The sequence below is a fragment of the Gossypium arboreum genome, chromosome 6 (genome assembly GCF_025698485.1).
Source record: "Gossypium arboreum isolate Shixiya-1 chromosome 6, ASM2569848v2, whole genome shotgun sequence".
Taxonomy (NCBI): Eukaryota; Viridiplantae; Streptophyta; class Magnoliopsida; order Malvales; family Malvaceae; genus Gossypium; species Gossypium arboreum.
In genome coordinates this window covers 98,837,492-98,857,018 of record NC_069075.1, presented here as the reverse complement: position 1 = coordinate 98,857,018, position 19,527 = coordinate 98,837,492, and the positions used below count along the sequence as shown (strand labels likewise).

At 31.1% G+C, this 19,527-nt stretch overlaps 1 protein-coding gene and 1 pseudogene across 1 annotated transcript; both read left to right on the top strand.

The window, feature by feature from the left end:
• The first annotated feature begins 13,656 nt into the window (after positions 1-13,656).
• Positions 13,657-17,108, top strand: LOC108484529 (transmembrane 9 superfamily member 8-like). The gene is made up of 7 exons (XM_017788348.2): positions 13,657-14,002; positions 14,547-14,711; positions 14,798-14,907; positions 15,006-15,114; positions 15,204-15,316; positions 15,427-15,577; positions 15,787-17,108. The coding sequence occupies exons 1-7, from the start codon at positions 13,673-13,675 to the stop codon at positions 16,942-16,944; spliced, it is 2,136 nt and encodes a 711-aa protein (XP_017643837.2). The 5' UTR covers positions 13,657-13,672; the 3' UTR covers positions 16,945-17,108.
• Positions 17,109-17,923: 815 nt separating this feature from the next.
• Positions 17,924-19,077, top strand: LOC108484787 (early nodulin-like protein 1; annotated as a pseudogene).
• Positions 19,078-19,527: the final 450 nt, after the last annotated feature.

Here is a 19,527-nt window from a genome sequence, read left to right as displayed (position 1 = left end):
AAACAAAATTAAGAAAGTTCTGTCTCTTCACACTCCTATATATACACACCTTTAGCACCATTTTCGCCAACCATCTCTATCATTCATCCTTAATCATTTTGTCTCCCACTTATATAACTAGCCAGTTCTCATCTAACTAAATCAAAATTGAGATCCAAAAAATAACAATTCAGCTATTAAAAATTTTGAATTTCACTAATTCTTTCAATTTAATCCAAACCTTCGTAAATTTTGGGTCAATTAGGAGTGACCAAGTGTTGCAACCAAATTCAGATTTATTATATATATTTCAAACACATTCTTCCATTCTCAAGTTATCATCAATTCATCATATAATATAGCACACCTGAACTCAATTTCATACCAAATAGCCTATATCAAGTAGATCATGCAAATTTCTATTTTATTTAATTTAGTCCATATTTCAATATTCAACCTCAATCATAGGAATTCAATCCATATATTCGTTATCAACTCACCTCAATACCATATAATGCAGAATGTTATTAATATGCAATAAATTAATTGGTCCTGTATCATAGAAATGCAAACTGAATTTCTGAGGTACTCATTAAAGATTTTCGATTTTCCTTTTTGTTTGAAGGTTCCGTGTCAAAATTAGCTAAATAAAAGCACAAAACATATAATACCATCAAATTCCATTCAAATAACAATCAATTACATTATCAACCATATTTTACAATTTATTCAATTTAGTCCCTAAATTCGAGACAAGCATAACTTTCAATTTAGAGCTTCATATTGAAATCCAATTTCACATATATTCATTAGGGACCTCTTAATTTCTATTCCTACCAAAATTTCATGATATTTTTTCATGTTATTCAATTTGGTCCCTGATGTATGAAATTAATAATTAAGCTTTACAGTTTACCCTTTTCTTAAACTAAGCTTAATTTTTATCAATTTCACACCTAATTCTTCAAGAAATCAACAATGGAAACTTTTTAAAACTTTAACAGTTTTACAAATTAGTACACAAGTTAGCTAAATCAAGCTCCCATAATTCAATTTCCCTAAAAATCAAAGAAAAATGGCTAAGGACTTGCTTGAATTAAAGGTTGAATAGTTTAAAACTTAAGACTAGTGTCCTCATTTGTTGTTTCTTTACGTTGGTCGATTGGAGAAGATGATATTTCATCTCTCCTTCCACTAATTGAACATATATATATATATATATATCTAGATTAAGGTTAGTTAACTTAATTAATTATGTTTTAATATTAATTAATCTTAGTTATATCATTACAGTCCACAATATCTTATTTTTGCATGGTCTAATTTCTATTTTGAACTTTTGGCTAATTGTAATTTAAGTCCCCAAGCCATTTCCTAATTAAAAATCTATAGTGATTGGGCTTCACAATTTAGTCTCTGGGCTTTAATTAATCACAATTTCGACTAAATAGACTAACCAAATTTCAATTCATCTATATAATAACTTCGTGAATATCCTTATTTAATATTCAAGAACTCGATTTACAGAAACAAGGTCCCAAAATCAAAATGATACCACTAGAAACTGAGTTGTTACAAATCAAGCTAGCTTAAGTGGGTCGAATGAGCCCTTTAATCGATCGACCTCCAAGGGATGCTCTTAGTGCAATCGTCACGACTTTGATTCACAGCTTGTGACACAAGTAGTAAGATATGGTCATATAATGGATACATGAACCTTAGGTGCGAGTTGTTCTAGTTAGATGGCTCATAAACATATATGGTATCGACTTTGCTCATAGAAGATTTGGATTCCAAAGTTGAGTAGTTGAACATCGGCTGTGCTCGTCCAATGGTTGACTACAGATCGAGTGTAGATCCCTTGAAGCAATGGGATATCTTAGAAGTTAAAATCGTGAATCTTGATAAGTAAATTTCATGCCATTCAAGCATTGACATTGTTGCTTAATGTAGAAGTCTTAGGTCCCTAAGAATACGAGTTCAAGTTACACCATGTGTATTTACAATGTGTGGTCTTCAGTCTCGTCATGTGCATATGCTATGTATAAGTTTTATTTAGATTCTTTTTGATTTTTTGCCCGTTGTTCTTTTATATTGGTTTGATTCTATTTTGTAGTTGTTTGAACATGTATCTATACTTATATTATACTTGTGTAAGTAATCTATTTTTAATAGTAAACATTTAATAGACATGTCTGGTTCAAGATAGTCCATTAATGCCACTTGTGAAGCATTAAGATAGTCCATTAATGCCACTTGTGAAGCATTGAGAAGAGAGAGAACAAAAATAATTATATCCAACATCTTCAAATGATAATTCAAATTTTAAATTAGTTTCAAACTTTAAAATGCACTAATTTAGCTTTCAAAACATTAATATTGTATCAATTAGGTTCTTCTATTAGTTGAACCATCAATTTAAGCATCAAACGCTTGCTTAAATTTGATGTTAAACATATTTAAAGTACACGAATCAGATTCTAAAGGGTTAATATATATGGTGGCACCTGAACTTGGCACATTATACCTACTTGGTATTTAATAATTTTTTTTTGGACCTAACTAGTACCTAAAGTTGAAAACCGTAAGCCAAAGTGGTACTTATTTTATGTACCTCAGTAACACTGATACTTTTTATCAAATCACTCAATCGATATGCGCCATGTGTCTTTTTTATTTAATATTTAAAATGTAAATATTTTTGAATATAAGATTATTAATTTATTTTTACTAAATAAATAAAAAATGTATAAGTAAAGAATATATTTAGAACTTTTTAACTCTAAACCCACGATACTACCCCCTCTTTGCTCTTTTATCCTCTACCTATATCACCTCTATGTTGTCTGCAAAACACCATGAAATAAATGGTACTTTTTATATTCTCTCTTATTTCTAGGCTCATAGTTATTTTTTCCCTTTATGTTAATCTCTTGAATGCTAGTTGTTCTTTAAACCTACAAAACCCATAATTTTTTCAAAGAAATTTCATTGAAAAAATTACAACTAAATCCACTCAACATTTGAATTTTTTTTTTCAAAATTGATGTGGGCAAAATAATTGAATAAGTGAAACAAGGACGTTTCATTCATTGTTATTTTCTGTTAGTTCTATTATGGATTCAGGTTTGTTGAGACCGCTATAACTAATTACTAAAGTAAATCGGTAACCTTTCAGTTAAACAATTATTTTTGCCCACATAAAAAAACCCTAGCCCAAAAACATTTCTTTATCAAATAAAATACAATTATGTGAACACACAATTGCAAAAATGGAAAGCACGATAATAGATTGCTAGATAAAGGAAATGAAAGCTTTGGGATTTCAACACAATTGTTTCTACTCTACGAAAAAGAAGGATTTTGGGTGAAAGAATATTCTTTTTCCCTAATATAATCAGGAAATGATAAGGTTAATTCTTGGCAAAGGTGTTCTAATCAAATTTTTATGAAGATTCTTAATAATTTTGCAAGTTCCAAAGCATTTCTTCTTCTTTTTAATTAAAAAATCAATTATTAATTATTTCTTTTTATTTGTTCAATTTTTGAATATATATTTTGGAATTTCAACTTGGCACATATTGATCGGAAGATTTGATAAAAATAATAATGTTACAAAGTACTTAAAATAAAGTACCATTTTAGCTTACAATTTTCAACTTTAGGTACTAGTTAGATCCAAAATAAATTTTAGGTACCAAGTAGATATAATGTATCAAGTTCAAATAATTTCGTATATATTATCCCTAATTTTAAGTATTTACGTACCTTTGAATGGTCTAACTTGAGTTTAATATGTTAAAAGCAAAAAAGGAATAAAAAAAAACAACCTCCTAATTTTTAATGAGACAAAATTTTTTAACACATTACATACAAGATGATGTTATTCATGAAATAAGTATAAAAGTGTTTAAAGTTAACTAATGTGTTTTAAATATATCCTATGTCAAATCTGGACTAAAATTGAAATGCACGACTTGACTATTAGCTAACAAAAAGACTTAATCCACAATTCTAATACTTTTATAACTTAATTAGAATGTATTAATGTGTTGTTTGATTCACCTGAATGGCTAAGCCATTCCGGTGTATTAAACTCGCCACAAAAAGCAAGTATTTGGTGGGATGCATGGCCATTCAGCTAAATGGCCTAATTTGAAACTAAGTGGCAGAGTCCTTTAATCTCAATTTTTCAACACAGCCACATTTGAATGGGTTATTTGGAGATTGTCTAGAATAGATTTTTTCTTCTTTACCCAAATTACCTATGCATAGAAATGTTAGAATATTTGGACATCACATATATAATAAGGATAATTACATGTTATTATTTACTATCATGATAAGATAGCTCAAATTAAAAGTGATCTAATCTGGTTAGAATTTTATTGGGCTTTTAATTATTAAATAAAGTATGGGTCAAATATGTATCGATACTCTTCTAATCAAATTCTAATTAAAGATGGGCTAATTAGAATTTGATTAGAACTAATATACCAAGGTTATAAATATTAGGGTTATGGTCCCCAAATCACACACAAGATATCTTTTTCTAATATCCATCATTAGGAAAGAGAGAACAGATATTCTCTGAATTTCTTGTGTGCTAATTTGGAAAATCAAATCCCCAAGATCTAGAAAGTTTTAAGGAATCCATGGATTCAGGTACGCTTTCACATCTAATTTTGTTCTTGATTTATTCTTGATAATTTGATATGACAGATCCTGGTTTGTTAAGTTGTATTTTAGATTTATTTTATAAATCTGACAAGTGGTATCAGAGCCTCGTCATATCGAATCATTGGGAATTGATTCAGGTTCTTCATTTGAATAATTGATTCATAAAATTTCATGGGTTTTATATTTCGGATATATATGTTGTTTTTTAAGATTTATATTAAATTTTTTATTATCTTGAATTCATATTAAAAAAAATTGGGTGATTTTTGAATTAATAGATTCAATTATAAAGTTTAAAATATTTGTGTAATATTATTTGATACCTACGTTTTTAAGCTTTATTTGAAAATATTGCAATTCAGTTCTGTATATTTGCAAGGCATGTGATTATCATTATTTTAATCCTATATGACATTTAAAAAATATATAAATGTATATATAGAAATTGATTCATATATATGTTTTGTTGATATATATAAATATATAATATATGCATGCTTTGATTGGTTTAATGTATGTGGTTTTGGAAAATTATATATATATATATTTAATTTGATTGAAAGATAAAATTAAGGTAAATATTTTGGAACAAATAAATTCAGATTTTGACTTTTAATTAAGGATGTCTAATATTTTAAATAAATTAGTTGAAACAAAATGCCGCCAAAGTGACCTCTTTTGTGTAGATTAGTTTATTTGAAATATTAAGATGGTTATATGTTTTGGTAATTCATGCGTTTATTGATAGACCCAAAGGTAAGTTAATATTTGTCAGGATTACAACGACATCTGTGGTGATAAGTGTGTGACAATTATAAGGTATTTTATGTGAGCAATAAGTTTGTCCAAAGATTAATTCATTGCTTGACATAGTTTATTGTCAATGTTTGATTGCTACAACAAGAGTACCGTTTACTGTTAATATTACTGTCCAAAGACTTGATATTAATGTAGTGTTTGGTATCTTGAGATGGGATTAGCCATTATCTTGAATTTATTGTCTACTCATGAATATTGATTTAAGCTTGTTTTTTGTTCTCTATTCAGCAAATTCATCTTCTGCTGCCACAATATCTGCTAATATAAATTCTATACCCATGTTTAATGGAACTAATTTTAAGGAATGGAAAAGGCACTTACTTATAGTGCTTGGTTGTATGGACATAGACCTTGTGCTAAAGGAAGAACAATCTACACCTCTCACTGCGGAAAGCACCATTGATATTAAGAGGGACTTTGAGAGGTGGGATCGTTCAAATCGCATAAGTCTAATGATCATGAAACACAACATTCTAGAAGCCTTTAGGCGTACAAAATCTGAAGAGATTACTCAGGCCAAAGGTTTCCTTGATGAAATTGAGAAACGTTTTGCTAAAAACGATAAGGTTGAGATGACATCACTTTTGACTTCTTTGATGTCTATGAAGTATAAGGGTCAAGGAAACGTAAGGGAGTACATTATGGAGATGTTCCATACTGCTTCAAGACTTAAGAAACTTAAGATCGAGCTTTCTGAAGAATTGCTTGTTCTTATGGTTTTGGTATCGTTTCCTGCACAGCCTAACCAATTTAAAATTAGTTATAACTGTCAAAAGGAGAAATAGACCTTAAATGAGCTCATTTCTCATTGTGTGCAAGATGAAGAAAGGTTGAAGAGTGATAAGTCTGAAAGTGTTCATTTGGCCGATGCTCCTAAGAAGAAGGGCAAGAAAAGAAAATATCAGAATGAAGCTGCTAAGGGTCTAGCTCAAAAGAAACAATAACAAGCTACAGAGAGTTGTTTCTTTTGTAATAAGTCTAGACACGTAAAGAAAGATTGTACCAAATATCATGCTTGGCGTGTAAAGAAAGGTATAATTCTTAATTTGGTCTATTCTGAGATTAATTTAGCTTCAGTACCTAGAAACACTTGATGGATAGATTCTGGTGTTACTACTCACATAAGTGTTTCTATGCAGGGTTGCCTGAGTTACCGAAAGCTAAGTGATGGTGAAAGACACATCTTTGTGGGCAATGGAAAATCGATAGAAGTGGAAGCAATTGGGTATTTTAGGTTATTATTAAGAACTGGTTTTTATTTGGATTTAAAAGACACTTTTGTTGTACCATCATTTAGACAAAATTTAGTTTCTGTTTCTTCGTTGGACAAATTTGGATATTATTGTTTATTCGGAAACAATCAATTTAATTTGTCTTTAAATTCAAATGTTATTAGAACTGGTTATTTAAATACCTATGACAACCTTTATTTGCTAGAAACAGTTGCATCCTATAATGAAACCTTGCATGTGGAATCACGTGGTATTAAACGCAAATTAAATAAGGATAATTCAGCATCATTATGACATAGGCTCTTGGGTCATATCTTAAAAGTTAAAGTTGAACGCCTTGTGTCTGATGGTATTTTAGAGTCCCTTGACTTCACAGACTTTGATGTCTGTGTCGACTGCATTAAGGGAAAACAGACCAAAGCCAAGAGATTGGGTGCAAACACATCTTTAGACGTCTTAGAATTAATTCATATAGATATATGTGGGCCATTCCCTACGGCATCCTGGAATGGTCAACAATATTTCATAACATTCATAGGCGATTACTCACGTTATGGGTACCTATATCTCATTCATGAGAAATCTCAGTCTTTGGACGTGTTCAAAACTTATAAAGCTGAAGTTGAGAATCAACTAAACAAAAGGCTTAAAAATGTCAGAACTAATTGTGGTGGTGAGCACTACGGTAGATATGATGGCTCAGGTGAACAATGTTCAGGACCATTTGCGAAATTCCTAGAGGAATGCAGTATTGCCCCACAGTACACCATGCCAAGATCACCTAGTATGAATGGTGTAGCTAAAAGACGAAATAGAACTCTTAAAGATATGGTAAGGATATGATTGCTAATTCTACCTTACCTGAGTCCCTTTGGGGAGAAGCATTAAAGACAACAGCTTACATTCTAAATAGAGTACCCGATAAAGCAGTTACAAAAACACCTTATGAGCTTTGGACAGATAAAAAGCCTAGTTTAAAGCACCTTCACATTTGGGGATGTCGAGCTGAGGTAAGGCCTTATAGGCCACATGAAAGGAAATTGGACTCCAAAACAGTAAGCAACTACTTTATTGGTTATTCTGAGCAATCTAGAGGCTATAAATCTTATGATCCGATAATAAGGAATATTTTTGAGATGGGAACTGCAATATTTTTTGAGGATGTTGAGTTTGGGGCGAGAAATAAGATCAGAGACATTTATTTTGAAGAGGAATTGGATTCTAACTCAATTCCTACTATCACTTTTGACGATGTTCAGGTTCTTATACCTATCATTGACCAAGAAGTGAATCCAGAACCTCTACAAGACAATGTTGAACAACTCTCCATTCAAAATGAGGTAATTGTTCCAGAAGAACAAACTCAACAACCTTAAGAACAAGTGCCATTAAGGAGGTCCACAAGAGAAAGAAGAAATGCTATTCCAGATGATTATATTGTATTTCTCCAGAAACATGAGAATGATAATGGAATGATGGAAGATGATCCAATCAACTTTCATCAAGCCATGAAAAGTTCTAATTCTCAAAAATGGATTGATGCCATGAAAGATGAGTATAAATCTATGCAAGAAAATAAAGTTTGGGAACTTATCCCATTACTTGAAGGTGCAAAACCAATTGGTTGTAAATGGATATTTAAAACTAAGAGGGATGCAAATGGTAATGTAGAGAGGTATAAGGCACGTCTTGTAGCTAAAGGATATACTTAGAAAGAAGGTATTGATTTTACAAAAACTTTCTCTCCAGTTTCATCGAAAGACTCCTTCAGAATAATCATGGCGCTTGTTGCTTATTTTGATCTTGAGTTACATCAGATGGATGTTAAGACTGCATTTCTTAATGGCAACATTGAAGAAACAATTTATATGGTGCAACCAGAAAATTTTGAGTTGAAAGACTCGAAGAATATGATTTGCAAATTGACAAAATCCATCTATAGACTCAAACTTCCCGTCAATGGTACCACAAGTTTCATCAAATAATTGTTTCGTTTGGTTTTGAGATGAATATTGTTGATGATTGTGTGTATCACAAATTCAATGGGAGTAAGTACATATTTCTGATTCTATATGTTGATGACATTTTACTTGCCATTAATGATATAGGCTTATTGCACGAAACCAATAGGTTTTTATCCAGGCATTTTGAGACGAAAGATTTTGGGGACACTTATTTTGTTTTAGGAATTTAGATACATCGAGTCGATCTCGAGGTATTCTTGGATTATCACAAAAGAGCTATATTGATAAAGTACTCAAAAGGTTTGGCATGCAGAGTTGTAGACCAGGTGACACCCCTGTCGCTAAAGGAGACAAATTTAGTCTTACTCATTGCCTTAAAAGTAACCTTGAAATTCAGGAAATGCAAAATATTCCCTATACATCAGCTATTGGGAGTTTAATGTATGTTCAAGTATGTATGCATCTGGACATTGCGTACATTGTTAGGATGTTAGGCAGATATTTAAGCAACCCTGGTATAGACCATTGGATAGCAGCCAAAAGGGTTATGAGATATCTTCAGAGAATAAAAGATTACATGCTTACTTATAAGAGATCAGATATTTTAGAGGTCTTAGAGTATTCTGATTCTAATTTCACTAGATGCCAAGATAGTAGGAAATCTACATCAGGTTATATTTACCTGTTAGCCGGAGAAGCTATATCTTGGAAAAGTGTCAAACAGACACTAGTAGCTTCACCCACTATGGCAGTAGATTTTGTAGCATGCTATGAGGCATCAAACCATGGAATATGGTTGCGGAACTTTGTCATAGGGCTGTCCATTTTGGAGAATGTAGAAAGACCACTCAAATTATTTTGTGACAATAAGTCAGCAGTGCTATATTCCAATAACAACAGGAGTTCATCTAAGTCAAAGCATATTGACATAAAGTTCCTAGTTGTAAAAAAAGAGTGCAAAATGGTCAAATATCCATAGAGCACATTGGGACAAACTCCATGATAGCGGATCCGCTCACAAAAGGTTTACCACCCAAGGTTTTTCATGAGCACACTGCTCACATTGGTGTTACATTGTTTGAGGATATCATGATTTAGTATGAGTTTATATTTCAGACATTTATGTATTTGGTTATTTTCTGATCAGAAATGAAGTATTCAGTTTATTCACTCTGTTTATTATTTTGAAATTGACCTCACTTCAGTTTAAAGAGGACCAGTTGGAAATAGACATGTTTAGATCATATTGTATGTAATTTTCATGCTACACATCCATACTTGATCTATGTCATTTGGTTGTGTTAATATACGTGATCATGGATGGATTTAGTTACGATATTTGTAACGAAAGTCGCTTTGGTTCTATGTTAATATAATTAAAGGACGAGATTGTTCGGAATGCCTTTTGGATATGATAGTAAAATTTTGAGCTCATAAGGTTATATACTGACATGTAATTATAAAGTAATTAGTATATATATGTGGTCCAAGTGGGAGATTGTTGGAAAATTTAGACATCACATATATAATAAGGATAATTACATGTTATTATTTACTATCATGATAGGTTAGCCCAAATTAAAAATGATCTAATTCGGTTAGAATTTTATTGGGCTTTTAATTATTAAATAAAGTATGGGTCAAATATGTGTAGATACTCTTCTAATCAAATTCTAATTAATGATAGGCTAATTAGAATTTGATTAGAACTAATATACCAAGGTTATAAATATTAGGGTTATGGTCCCCAAATTACATACAAGATATCTTTTTCTAATATCCCATCATTAGGAAAGAGAGAGCAAATATTCTCTGAATTTCTTGTGTGCTAATTTGGAAAATCAAATCCCCAAATCCAGAAAGTTTCAAGGAATCCATGGATTCAAGTACGCTTCCACATCTAGTTTTGTTCTTGATGATTTGACATGACAGATCCAGGTTTATTAAGTTTTATTTTATATTTATTTTATAAATCTGACAAGAAAATCATTTAAAACTCCAAAATTGAACAATTAACGCATGAAAACATAAAAAAAAATAAAATAAAGAAGAGATGGGCAGACTTTGATTTCTAGATGAAAAGAAGTGGAAAGACATGAAATGTGGTGTTTTGTGTTCATAGGTGGCAGTAAACGACGTGATGGCAGTGAAAGAAGGTTGAGTTTTGAATTTTTTTTTTGCTTTTTGAATTTGGGCAAAAAGTGAGGTTAAGAGATAAAGGAGATGAATGATGACAGGGATAGAGAATGAATAACAAATTTTTTTAAATATATATAATTATATTTAATTTAATTTAATTATATTTTGTTTTTATCAATGTACACTGAGAAAGGGATGGATTGGTGTTTTAAAAAAAATTAAACAAGAGCGATTCTGCCCCAATTACTTAACTTATCATCACTGAGGATTTTTCAAATTCACTAATTTGACACTTTTTAAGGATAATATTTTAACCATTACAAGACTATATTTTCAATTAGATAAGAAAGAGTCACTTCCCCTTTAAGAATACTCTCACAAATTTAGAAATGAAAGTGAAACAATGAATACCTCTCAAGTACTGATTGACAATAATTCAAGTTCACTCAAACAAATTACAACACTTGAAATAATGAAAAAAACCCATGTGTGTACAAAAGAAAATGAGAATTGCAAAGAAATGATTAGATTTTTGCACAATAAGCTTTCTAAACTTGTTTTCTGTTTTCATTTTGTTTTTTTTAAACCCTATTTATATTTTCTCATTGATTTCTAGTCGTTTGGAGTTGTTGGAGGGAATTAAGAGTTGTTGGACCCATTAATTCGGGTACTAAATGCAGTTGCTGAGCCTTATATTTTGGTACATAACTTTTAGGTGCCAATACCTTACTTTAAAAAATGTGACCATTGAACCTGTATGTATCAAACCTTGATGTTATGTTTTGATACCTCTTGATTAGGGTTTGATACATTTGAAGTTTGGATCCAATATGCTTGGTTGCCCCACAAATGCTCACTAACTTGCCATGTATGATGTATCAAACCTAACAGGATTAAGTTTCAATACTTATATGGGTATCAGAACTGTACCTTATGGGTTCCGATGCTTTGGAAGTCAGTAGTTTATTAACTTGTTGTGTATCAAACCTTACCTTAGATTTTATATGTATATGTGTATAGGAACTTCAACCTATAAATTTTAATACTTAAGCAGTCAATAGCGCGCTACCTTTATTTTGACTCTATAAGTTTATGATTTAACATTTTGAAATACTTTTGTGAGACTTTTGACACTTACAATTTTTTTCTGTATTTTAAATGAACTTAGAATTACTTGAAAATAATTTTTTTAAAAGTTTGACAAGTAGTTTTAAAAATTAATTAAGGAATTATTTTGTTATATCAATACATTTGAAAATTAAAATTGACATATATAATTGCTAAAAAATTAGTACAAAATTTGAATATATTTGAACAATTAAAAGATAAATAATAATTGTATAAGTTATAAATGCATAATTTTTGAATATATATATATATATATATATATATATATATATAATAAGTTATATATTAATTTTATTCAGCAAAATATTTTTAATTAATATTTTTACTTTTATTATTATATAAGAAAGACAATGAAGTAGGATGCAACAAATTTAAATTTAAAATTTTCAATATTTTAAAAATAATTTAATGATTTTTTTGAATAATCAAAATTAAACATTAACATATTCTAAAGTCGAAAAAAATAATTTTAGTATTCATAAATATATTATTCATTTTATTTAATATTTAAGTTTATTTAATATATATTGCATTTTATAATTAAAAGTACATATTACATTAAAAATATGTATTGTCAATTTAAAAAAATTAATATATTGTTATCAACGTTACTTATTATTCAATTCCTGTAGTTTTATTTTTTATTTTTTTATAATATCATAAAATTATCAACTGCTTCGATAAAGGATTTTGCATAGATTAAATATGGTTAATAATTATTATTTTTATAATATTTATTGTCATTAAATTATGGGATTGGCATTAGTTTAATACAATAAATACCATTGTGTTAAGTAAAGATCGTCGTTTTATATATGCTACTTACGATTATTTCTAAAGACATATCATATCTGATTTTCCTTCTTTTTTCATTATATAATTTTCTTTTAAATTTAAGGGATGATTATTAATTATACTTTCAAATAAGTTCTTAAGTTTAATTTATCAAATATTAAATATAATAAAAATTAGTAAAAATTTATAGATACAAATTTTACAAAAAAAAGTTTGTATTAATTTTTCCATATTTTATTATTAAATTTCTATAAATTTATAATAATACAAATAAAATATAATTTATTTTGTTAAAGGATATTAATTTCATTTTATACTTATTCATTATAAATTTCTATACACAAATTTATTCAACCAAATAAAATAATACTATTACATATATTTTTATTAAGTGAAGAAACTATGTAATACTTATTATGTCTCTATTCTATTCTCACAACATAGCTATTCGATTCTTACTCTATTCCATTCTTGCGAATGAAATGTTTGTAAAGTTTTAAGACTAATTTAAGATTAAAATGTGTCATAGGTCTCCATACTCATTGTAAATTTGAAATTTAATCCTTATATTTTTATTTCCAAGAGTTTAGTCTCTTTACTTTCTAGATTTCAAAATTCAAATTCAATTGTTAACGGTATGAAATTCTTTTTATTAAAATTTTTGGTGTAACATTTTAAAATAAAAAAATCTCAGTTGTTTTAATTAAAAATAACTTTGTAATGAAACCTGAATTAATAAATGTAATAAAATAATGTTTTAATTAAAATAACTTTGTAATGAAACTGAATTAATAAATGTAATAAAATAATTTTAATAGTATTAATAATTTAATTTAAAATTTAAAATCTAAAAATAAAAAAATAAATTCGTAAAGTACAACAACTAAATTTAAAATTTACTAATAGTATGACACATTTTAACCCTAATTTAAATCTATGTGGACACATGTCACAAGAAGAATAAATCACCACAAGCGCACTGTATCAGAACAAAGGGGAACAGAAATCAGGTTCCCGCCAGCTTCTCTTGGTTTTTGGTGGTCGTCTTCTTCTCCTTATAACACTCCCCCAAAACGCTCTCTTTCTGTTTCCAAGTTAAAAAAAATAATCAAAGATAGTTTCTCCACCATCATAATGGAATCTCAATCGAGATCTATCCACAATAAACGCTCGACGGCAATGATTCCGGCGCTTCTCTTCCTGTCTCTGATCCACGGCGTTCACTGCTTCTACCTTCCCGGCGTCGCCCCCGAGGACTTCCAAAAGGTCTCCTCTCCTCTCGTTTCGCTTTACATTTTTTTTGTTTATGTCTCTTGCTTGATCTGCTTTGTTCCGTTTGATCTAGCTTTGAATTCGTATCTTCACTTTAATTGTTTGGTTCTTATAGAATTATAATAGGAATCGTATCACTATCAGTATGAGGAGGCAATAAATGAAAATTTTAAAAAATTCTGTTTGTAACTGGAAATGAGGCTTTGTTAGTTCTCATTTAAATATATTTGATTCCATATCTTATTTTATCCAACGCATCTGACTTTCGTAAGCTATGCTGCTCGTGTTTTATAATGCAACCGAGGATGGTTATTGCTTAAAATTAGGAATTGTTGTACCGAAAAAGATTTTAATACATACATTGCTCTGATGCAAACATGCTTGATGTTGACTAGCACCTTACGTAGTGCTTATCTTGTTTACCTAATCGATAATGACTTTTTGTTAAGTCACTTTAGTATCTCTCTAGTGCTGCTATATTTGGGAGTGTTTATTGTGTTTTTGTTTAGTTATTGATTCCTTTTGTTGTGGATTGCAGGGAGATCCTTTGAAAGTGAAAGTGAACAAATTGACGTCTATAAAGACACAACTTCCTTACTCCTATTATTCGCTTCCTTTTTGTACACCAGAAAAGATAGTGGACAGTGCGGAGAATCTTGGGGAAGTGCTTCGTGGTGACCGTATTGAAAACTCTCCTTATGCAGTTAGTTTTAGTATCTCTGATGATAATGATGCAGATTGTTTAGTGTTTGGTTGTTAAAATGTTCTCTTTCACTTGAATTAATGCAGTTTACAATGCAAGAGCCACAATTGTGTACTGCTCTTTGCCGGATTATGATTGATGCCAAAACTGCAAAGCAGTTTAAAGTGAAGATTGACGATGAATATCGAGTCAATATGTATGCTAGTTGTGTTTTCGGACATGGAATTCATCTATTAATCTCATAGTGGTTGTTCTGAAGTTCTTTCTCTGATTAATTAGTGATTCATTTGACAGGATCCTGGATAACCTTCCCCTTGTTGTCCCTATTAAAAGATTAGATCAGGCTTCTAATACTGTTTATCAGCTTGGCTACCATATTGGGCTTAAAGGCCAATATGCCGGGGTAAATATAATAACTTATCAGAATCATAAGTTCCTTTGTTTGCGGATGTATTAGCTACCATGTATGCTTACTTTCTCCGTTGCATGCAGAACAAGGAGGAAAAATATTTCATTCACAACCATTTGGCATTTACAGTCAAGTATCATAGGGATCTGCGAACTGGCTCCTCTAGAATTGTGGGATTTGAGGTTAAACCATACAGGTTAGCAGCTCCTCTAAGTTTTAGCATCATGTAAAATTGTTGATTCTAGGAGTCCGTGGCTGAGATTATAACATCAAGTTTTGATGGCATTTTATATAATAAAAATGCAGTATTAAACATGAATACGAGGGGAAATGGAGTGAGAAAACTCGTTTAACAACTTGCGACCCCCATGCGAAACGCACAGTAGTTAATTCTAACACTCCTCTAGAAGTTGAAGTAAACAAGGAAATTATATTCAGCTATGATGTTGAGTACCAGGTTAGCTCTTCAACTATAGATGATTTTTTTTTCCAATGTCAAGTGTGGGCGGAGGCACTTTTAGGGACAGTTACTTGTGTTCAAGTAAATTCTGCTGGAAGTTATTTCTTGGAAAAAGTTCTCTATTGAACCACTTCTATTGAAATAAAGCTATGACCTCAGTCGGCTATAAGGTGCTAAATCTTGTATTGAATTGTGATGATTTTCAGGAGAGTGATGTGAAGTGGGCATCTAGATGGGATTCGTATCTTTTAATGAGTGATGACCAAATACACTGGTTCTCAATTGTCAACTCTTTGATGATTGTCCTTTTCCTTACGGGCATGGTAGCTATGATTATGCTAAGAACACTTTACCGTGACATTTCTAAGTACAATGAGCTTGAGACCCAGGAAGAAGCCTTAGAAGAGACAGGCTGGAAGCTCGTACATGGTGATGTTTTCAGGCCTCCGTCTAATTCTGATCTACTCTGTGTTTATGTTGGCACTGGTGTTCAATTTTTGGGCATGGTACTTGTTACCATGATCTTTGCCGTTCTTGGATTTCTTTCCCCTTCAAACAGAGGTGGTCTCATGACAGCTATGCTCTTACTTTGGGTTTCCATGGGCATTTTTGCTGGTTATGCCTCTACCAATCTATACAAAATGTTTAAAGGAGCAGAGTGGAAGAAAATAGCTGCCAAGACTGCATTCATGTTCCCAGCCATTGTCTTCGTTATCTTTTTTGTTCTAAATGCTCTCATATGGGGCCAGAAGTCTTCTGGGGCTGTACCATTTGGAACTATGTTTGCTTTGGTCTTCCTATGGTTTGGAATTTCAGTTCCACTTGTTATTGTGGGCGGTTATGTTGGCTTCAAGAAGCCAGCAATGGAGGATCCTGTGAAGACGAATAAAATCCCAAGGCAAATACCTGAGCAGGCTTGGTACATGAACCCAATTTTCTCCATTCTGATTGGAGGAATACTTCCATTTGGAGCTGTTTTCATCGAACTATTCTTCATTCTTACCTCAATCTGGCTGAATCAGTTTTACTACATGTTTGGTTTCCTGTTCTTGGTCTTCATTATCCTCGTTATCACTTGCGCTGAAATAACCATCGTGCTTTGCTACTTCCAGTTATGCAGTGAAGATTACAAGTGGTGGTGGAGGTCATATCTCACATCCGGCTCCTCGGCCTTGTACCTATTCCTCTATGCTGCATTCTACTTTTTCACCAAGCTGGAGATCACTAAGCTTGTTTCAGGCATCCTATACTTTGGATACATGTTAATTGCTTCATATGCATTTTTTGTGCTAACTGGCACCATTGGATTTTATGCGTGCTTTTGCTTCACTAGGCTTATCTACTCATCTCTCAAGATCGATTAATGTGTATAAAACAGGTCATATGCTTTATGCTGTTGTTGCCTCCAACCAACATTGTCTTATAGGTAAGATTCAAAGATCAAGATATCTTCATGCTTTCAGTTTCAGATGTAAAACTTTATTCGCAGTTTTGAAATCTGAGTTCATTTTTAAAACTGATTATAGAATACCTTTTTTTCCCTCCTCATTTATGTTGAGAGGAGCTAGTGATTCTTTTATCAATGACAGTTTCTTGTCATATTGCAATGAGGGCTATATGCAGATTAAGGCACCAGTACCACATTATTCGCTGATTTAGGTAGGGAAACGACTATTCAACAACAATTGTAAAATGTCATTTATTCTTTAACGAATAGCAATGTTATGTTATCTAATGAATCCGTAGGTTTACCAGATTAATTTGGGTAAGATGAATTTGGGTTTTAAAATTTTAAAAAATGTTGAGTTCAGGTTAATTTTGGGTTATAGACAATTTTTGGTTAAGGTTATTTTGGGTTGTTCGGGTTTACTAATCAATTTCTTTTTAGGTTTGATCATCTTGAGGTTCAAATCATTTCGAGTTACTTGGATATTTTTGGTTCTAAGTCATTTCCAGATTTGATTTGGACAAATTTAAATTATTATTATTTTATAATCAAATCCGATTGAGTCAATTTGAAGATAGGTCTATAATATAGGCATGTAGAACAAATGTGCACATTATAGAAACAATTAAAAGGAATAAGGCAATATTTAATCCTCGAATTAGACAAATTTTCTTGACAACTTTTTTTAATTTTAATCTATTTAATAATATGTTGCTTTCGAAATGTGTCAAGTTTTAAGACTGAGTAAAAAAATCGGAGATTAAATAGACTGTTTTGCTTTATCCAACATTAAAAGACCGAAAGGGATTTTTTGGTTTTTAAATATTTGAACAACGTTAAGAAGCAGATAGTTTCCCCAGTTCATGCTATTCAACCGTTACAACGGCCGAGGGACAATGGGTGAGAGATTTAGGCCCCAGGAAGGCACATGGCCAACAGTAACATTTACACACCGTCATGGTAACGGCTAGTTTCCCTCCTTTCTCCACTTTCTCGCATATAAAATGCAATAAGACCCAGTCTCAGTCTCAACTTTACCCCACTTTTCTCTGAAATTCTTTCTCCCCTGGCTGCTGTTTTCTCTTGGGTGGTACTTTTGTTTCTAATTTTAAGCTTTTCAGAAGCTAACCCTTATTTGAATTTGACTAAAAAAAAATCGAATATGATTTATTAATTATTGAATTGAACTGGAGTTATTGGTCAAATCAAATTCGAGTATATAATAATTCATTCAAACGACTCACGAGTTTAATTAAACTTTTCATATAAATTAATATTTGGTATATTGATAGTCATAAATAATCTTAGAAATTATCATATGTTTTTTAATAATTATTTTTAATATTCTACTATATTCTTATAAAACATTTATCAACATTATTCCTATTTATATATTATGAAGTTACATTTTTTTACCCTTATAAGATGGAAAATTGATAAACGGCCTCGATAAATAGATGCCTCATATTTTAAGCTTGCCATTATTCAAGTTCAAGTCAACTCTTAACACCCTTGCGTCAAAGTCCTGACTGTGATTCGATCACGTAGTTCGGGCTATATAATAATCTGTATATTATAAATTTGATCATATAATTAGAAGACGAAATTAGAGGATTTAAATATAAAATAGTATTATTACGGAAGGACTCAAAATCAAATTAGACCCCTTTTTCCTAAGTCAATTTTTGTTTTTCATATCGCATTATGGAATTATGATGGTGGCAAAGATTCGGTGCTGCAAGTGACTAAGAACCTTATGTAAGCTGCAATACCTCAAAACCCATTGCAGGGTACAAGGATGGAAGCACCAAGGTGATGCTCCAACAATCAGGCCCATTTTACTTCGCTAGTGGAGCTAAGGGTCATTGTGAGCAAGGCCAGAAGTTGGTGGTTGTCGCGTGTTGTCTCCACGGCATAGGTACACCGGAATCTCTCCAGCACCTTCTCCGGCAGATTTGAAGGACCTGCCATTGCTCCGACCAGCATTGCTTCTGGTTTGAAGGCTGGATTGTTAGTGACACTGTTGCCTTTGGTCTTGGTGGTGCTATGAGAAGTGAATGACTAACTTATTTTGGGATTATTTCATTTTTGGGTAAAATACAAAAATGGTCACTAAAGTATTGCCTCTGTTTTATTTTGGTCACTAAACTTTAATATTTTTTTTGTCACCTATCATTAACAACCATTTGAAATTTGACAAAAGTGCTGATGTGAGTTTTTTTTATTTGTCTAATAATAAATGCATCCCTATAATGTTTATACATTTTATCAATTTGATCATACATATAAAATATTCAATAAATTTAGCGCTAAATGTTTACAAAATTTGTTATTTTAATTCAAATTTTAAAAAATTCAATAAATTTAACCTTCAATATTTATAAAAGGACAAATTTTCATTCTCTTTTAGCCTTTGAACTAATCGTCATTTGTTGAAACACACCAAAATAGATAGAAAAGTTATGTTAACTTTGCAATTTTGTTGATGTGGCAATCCACA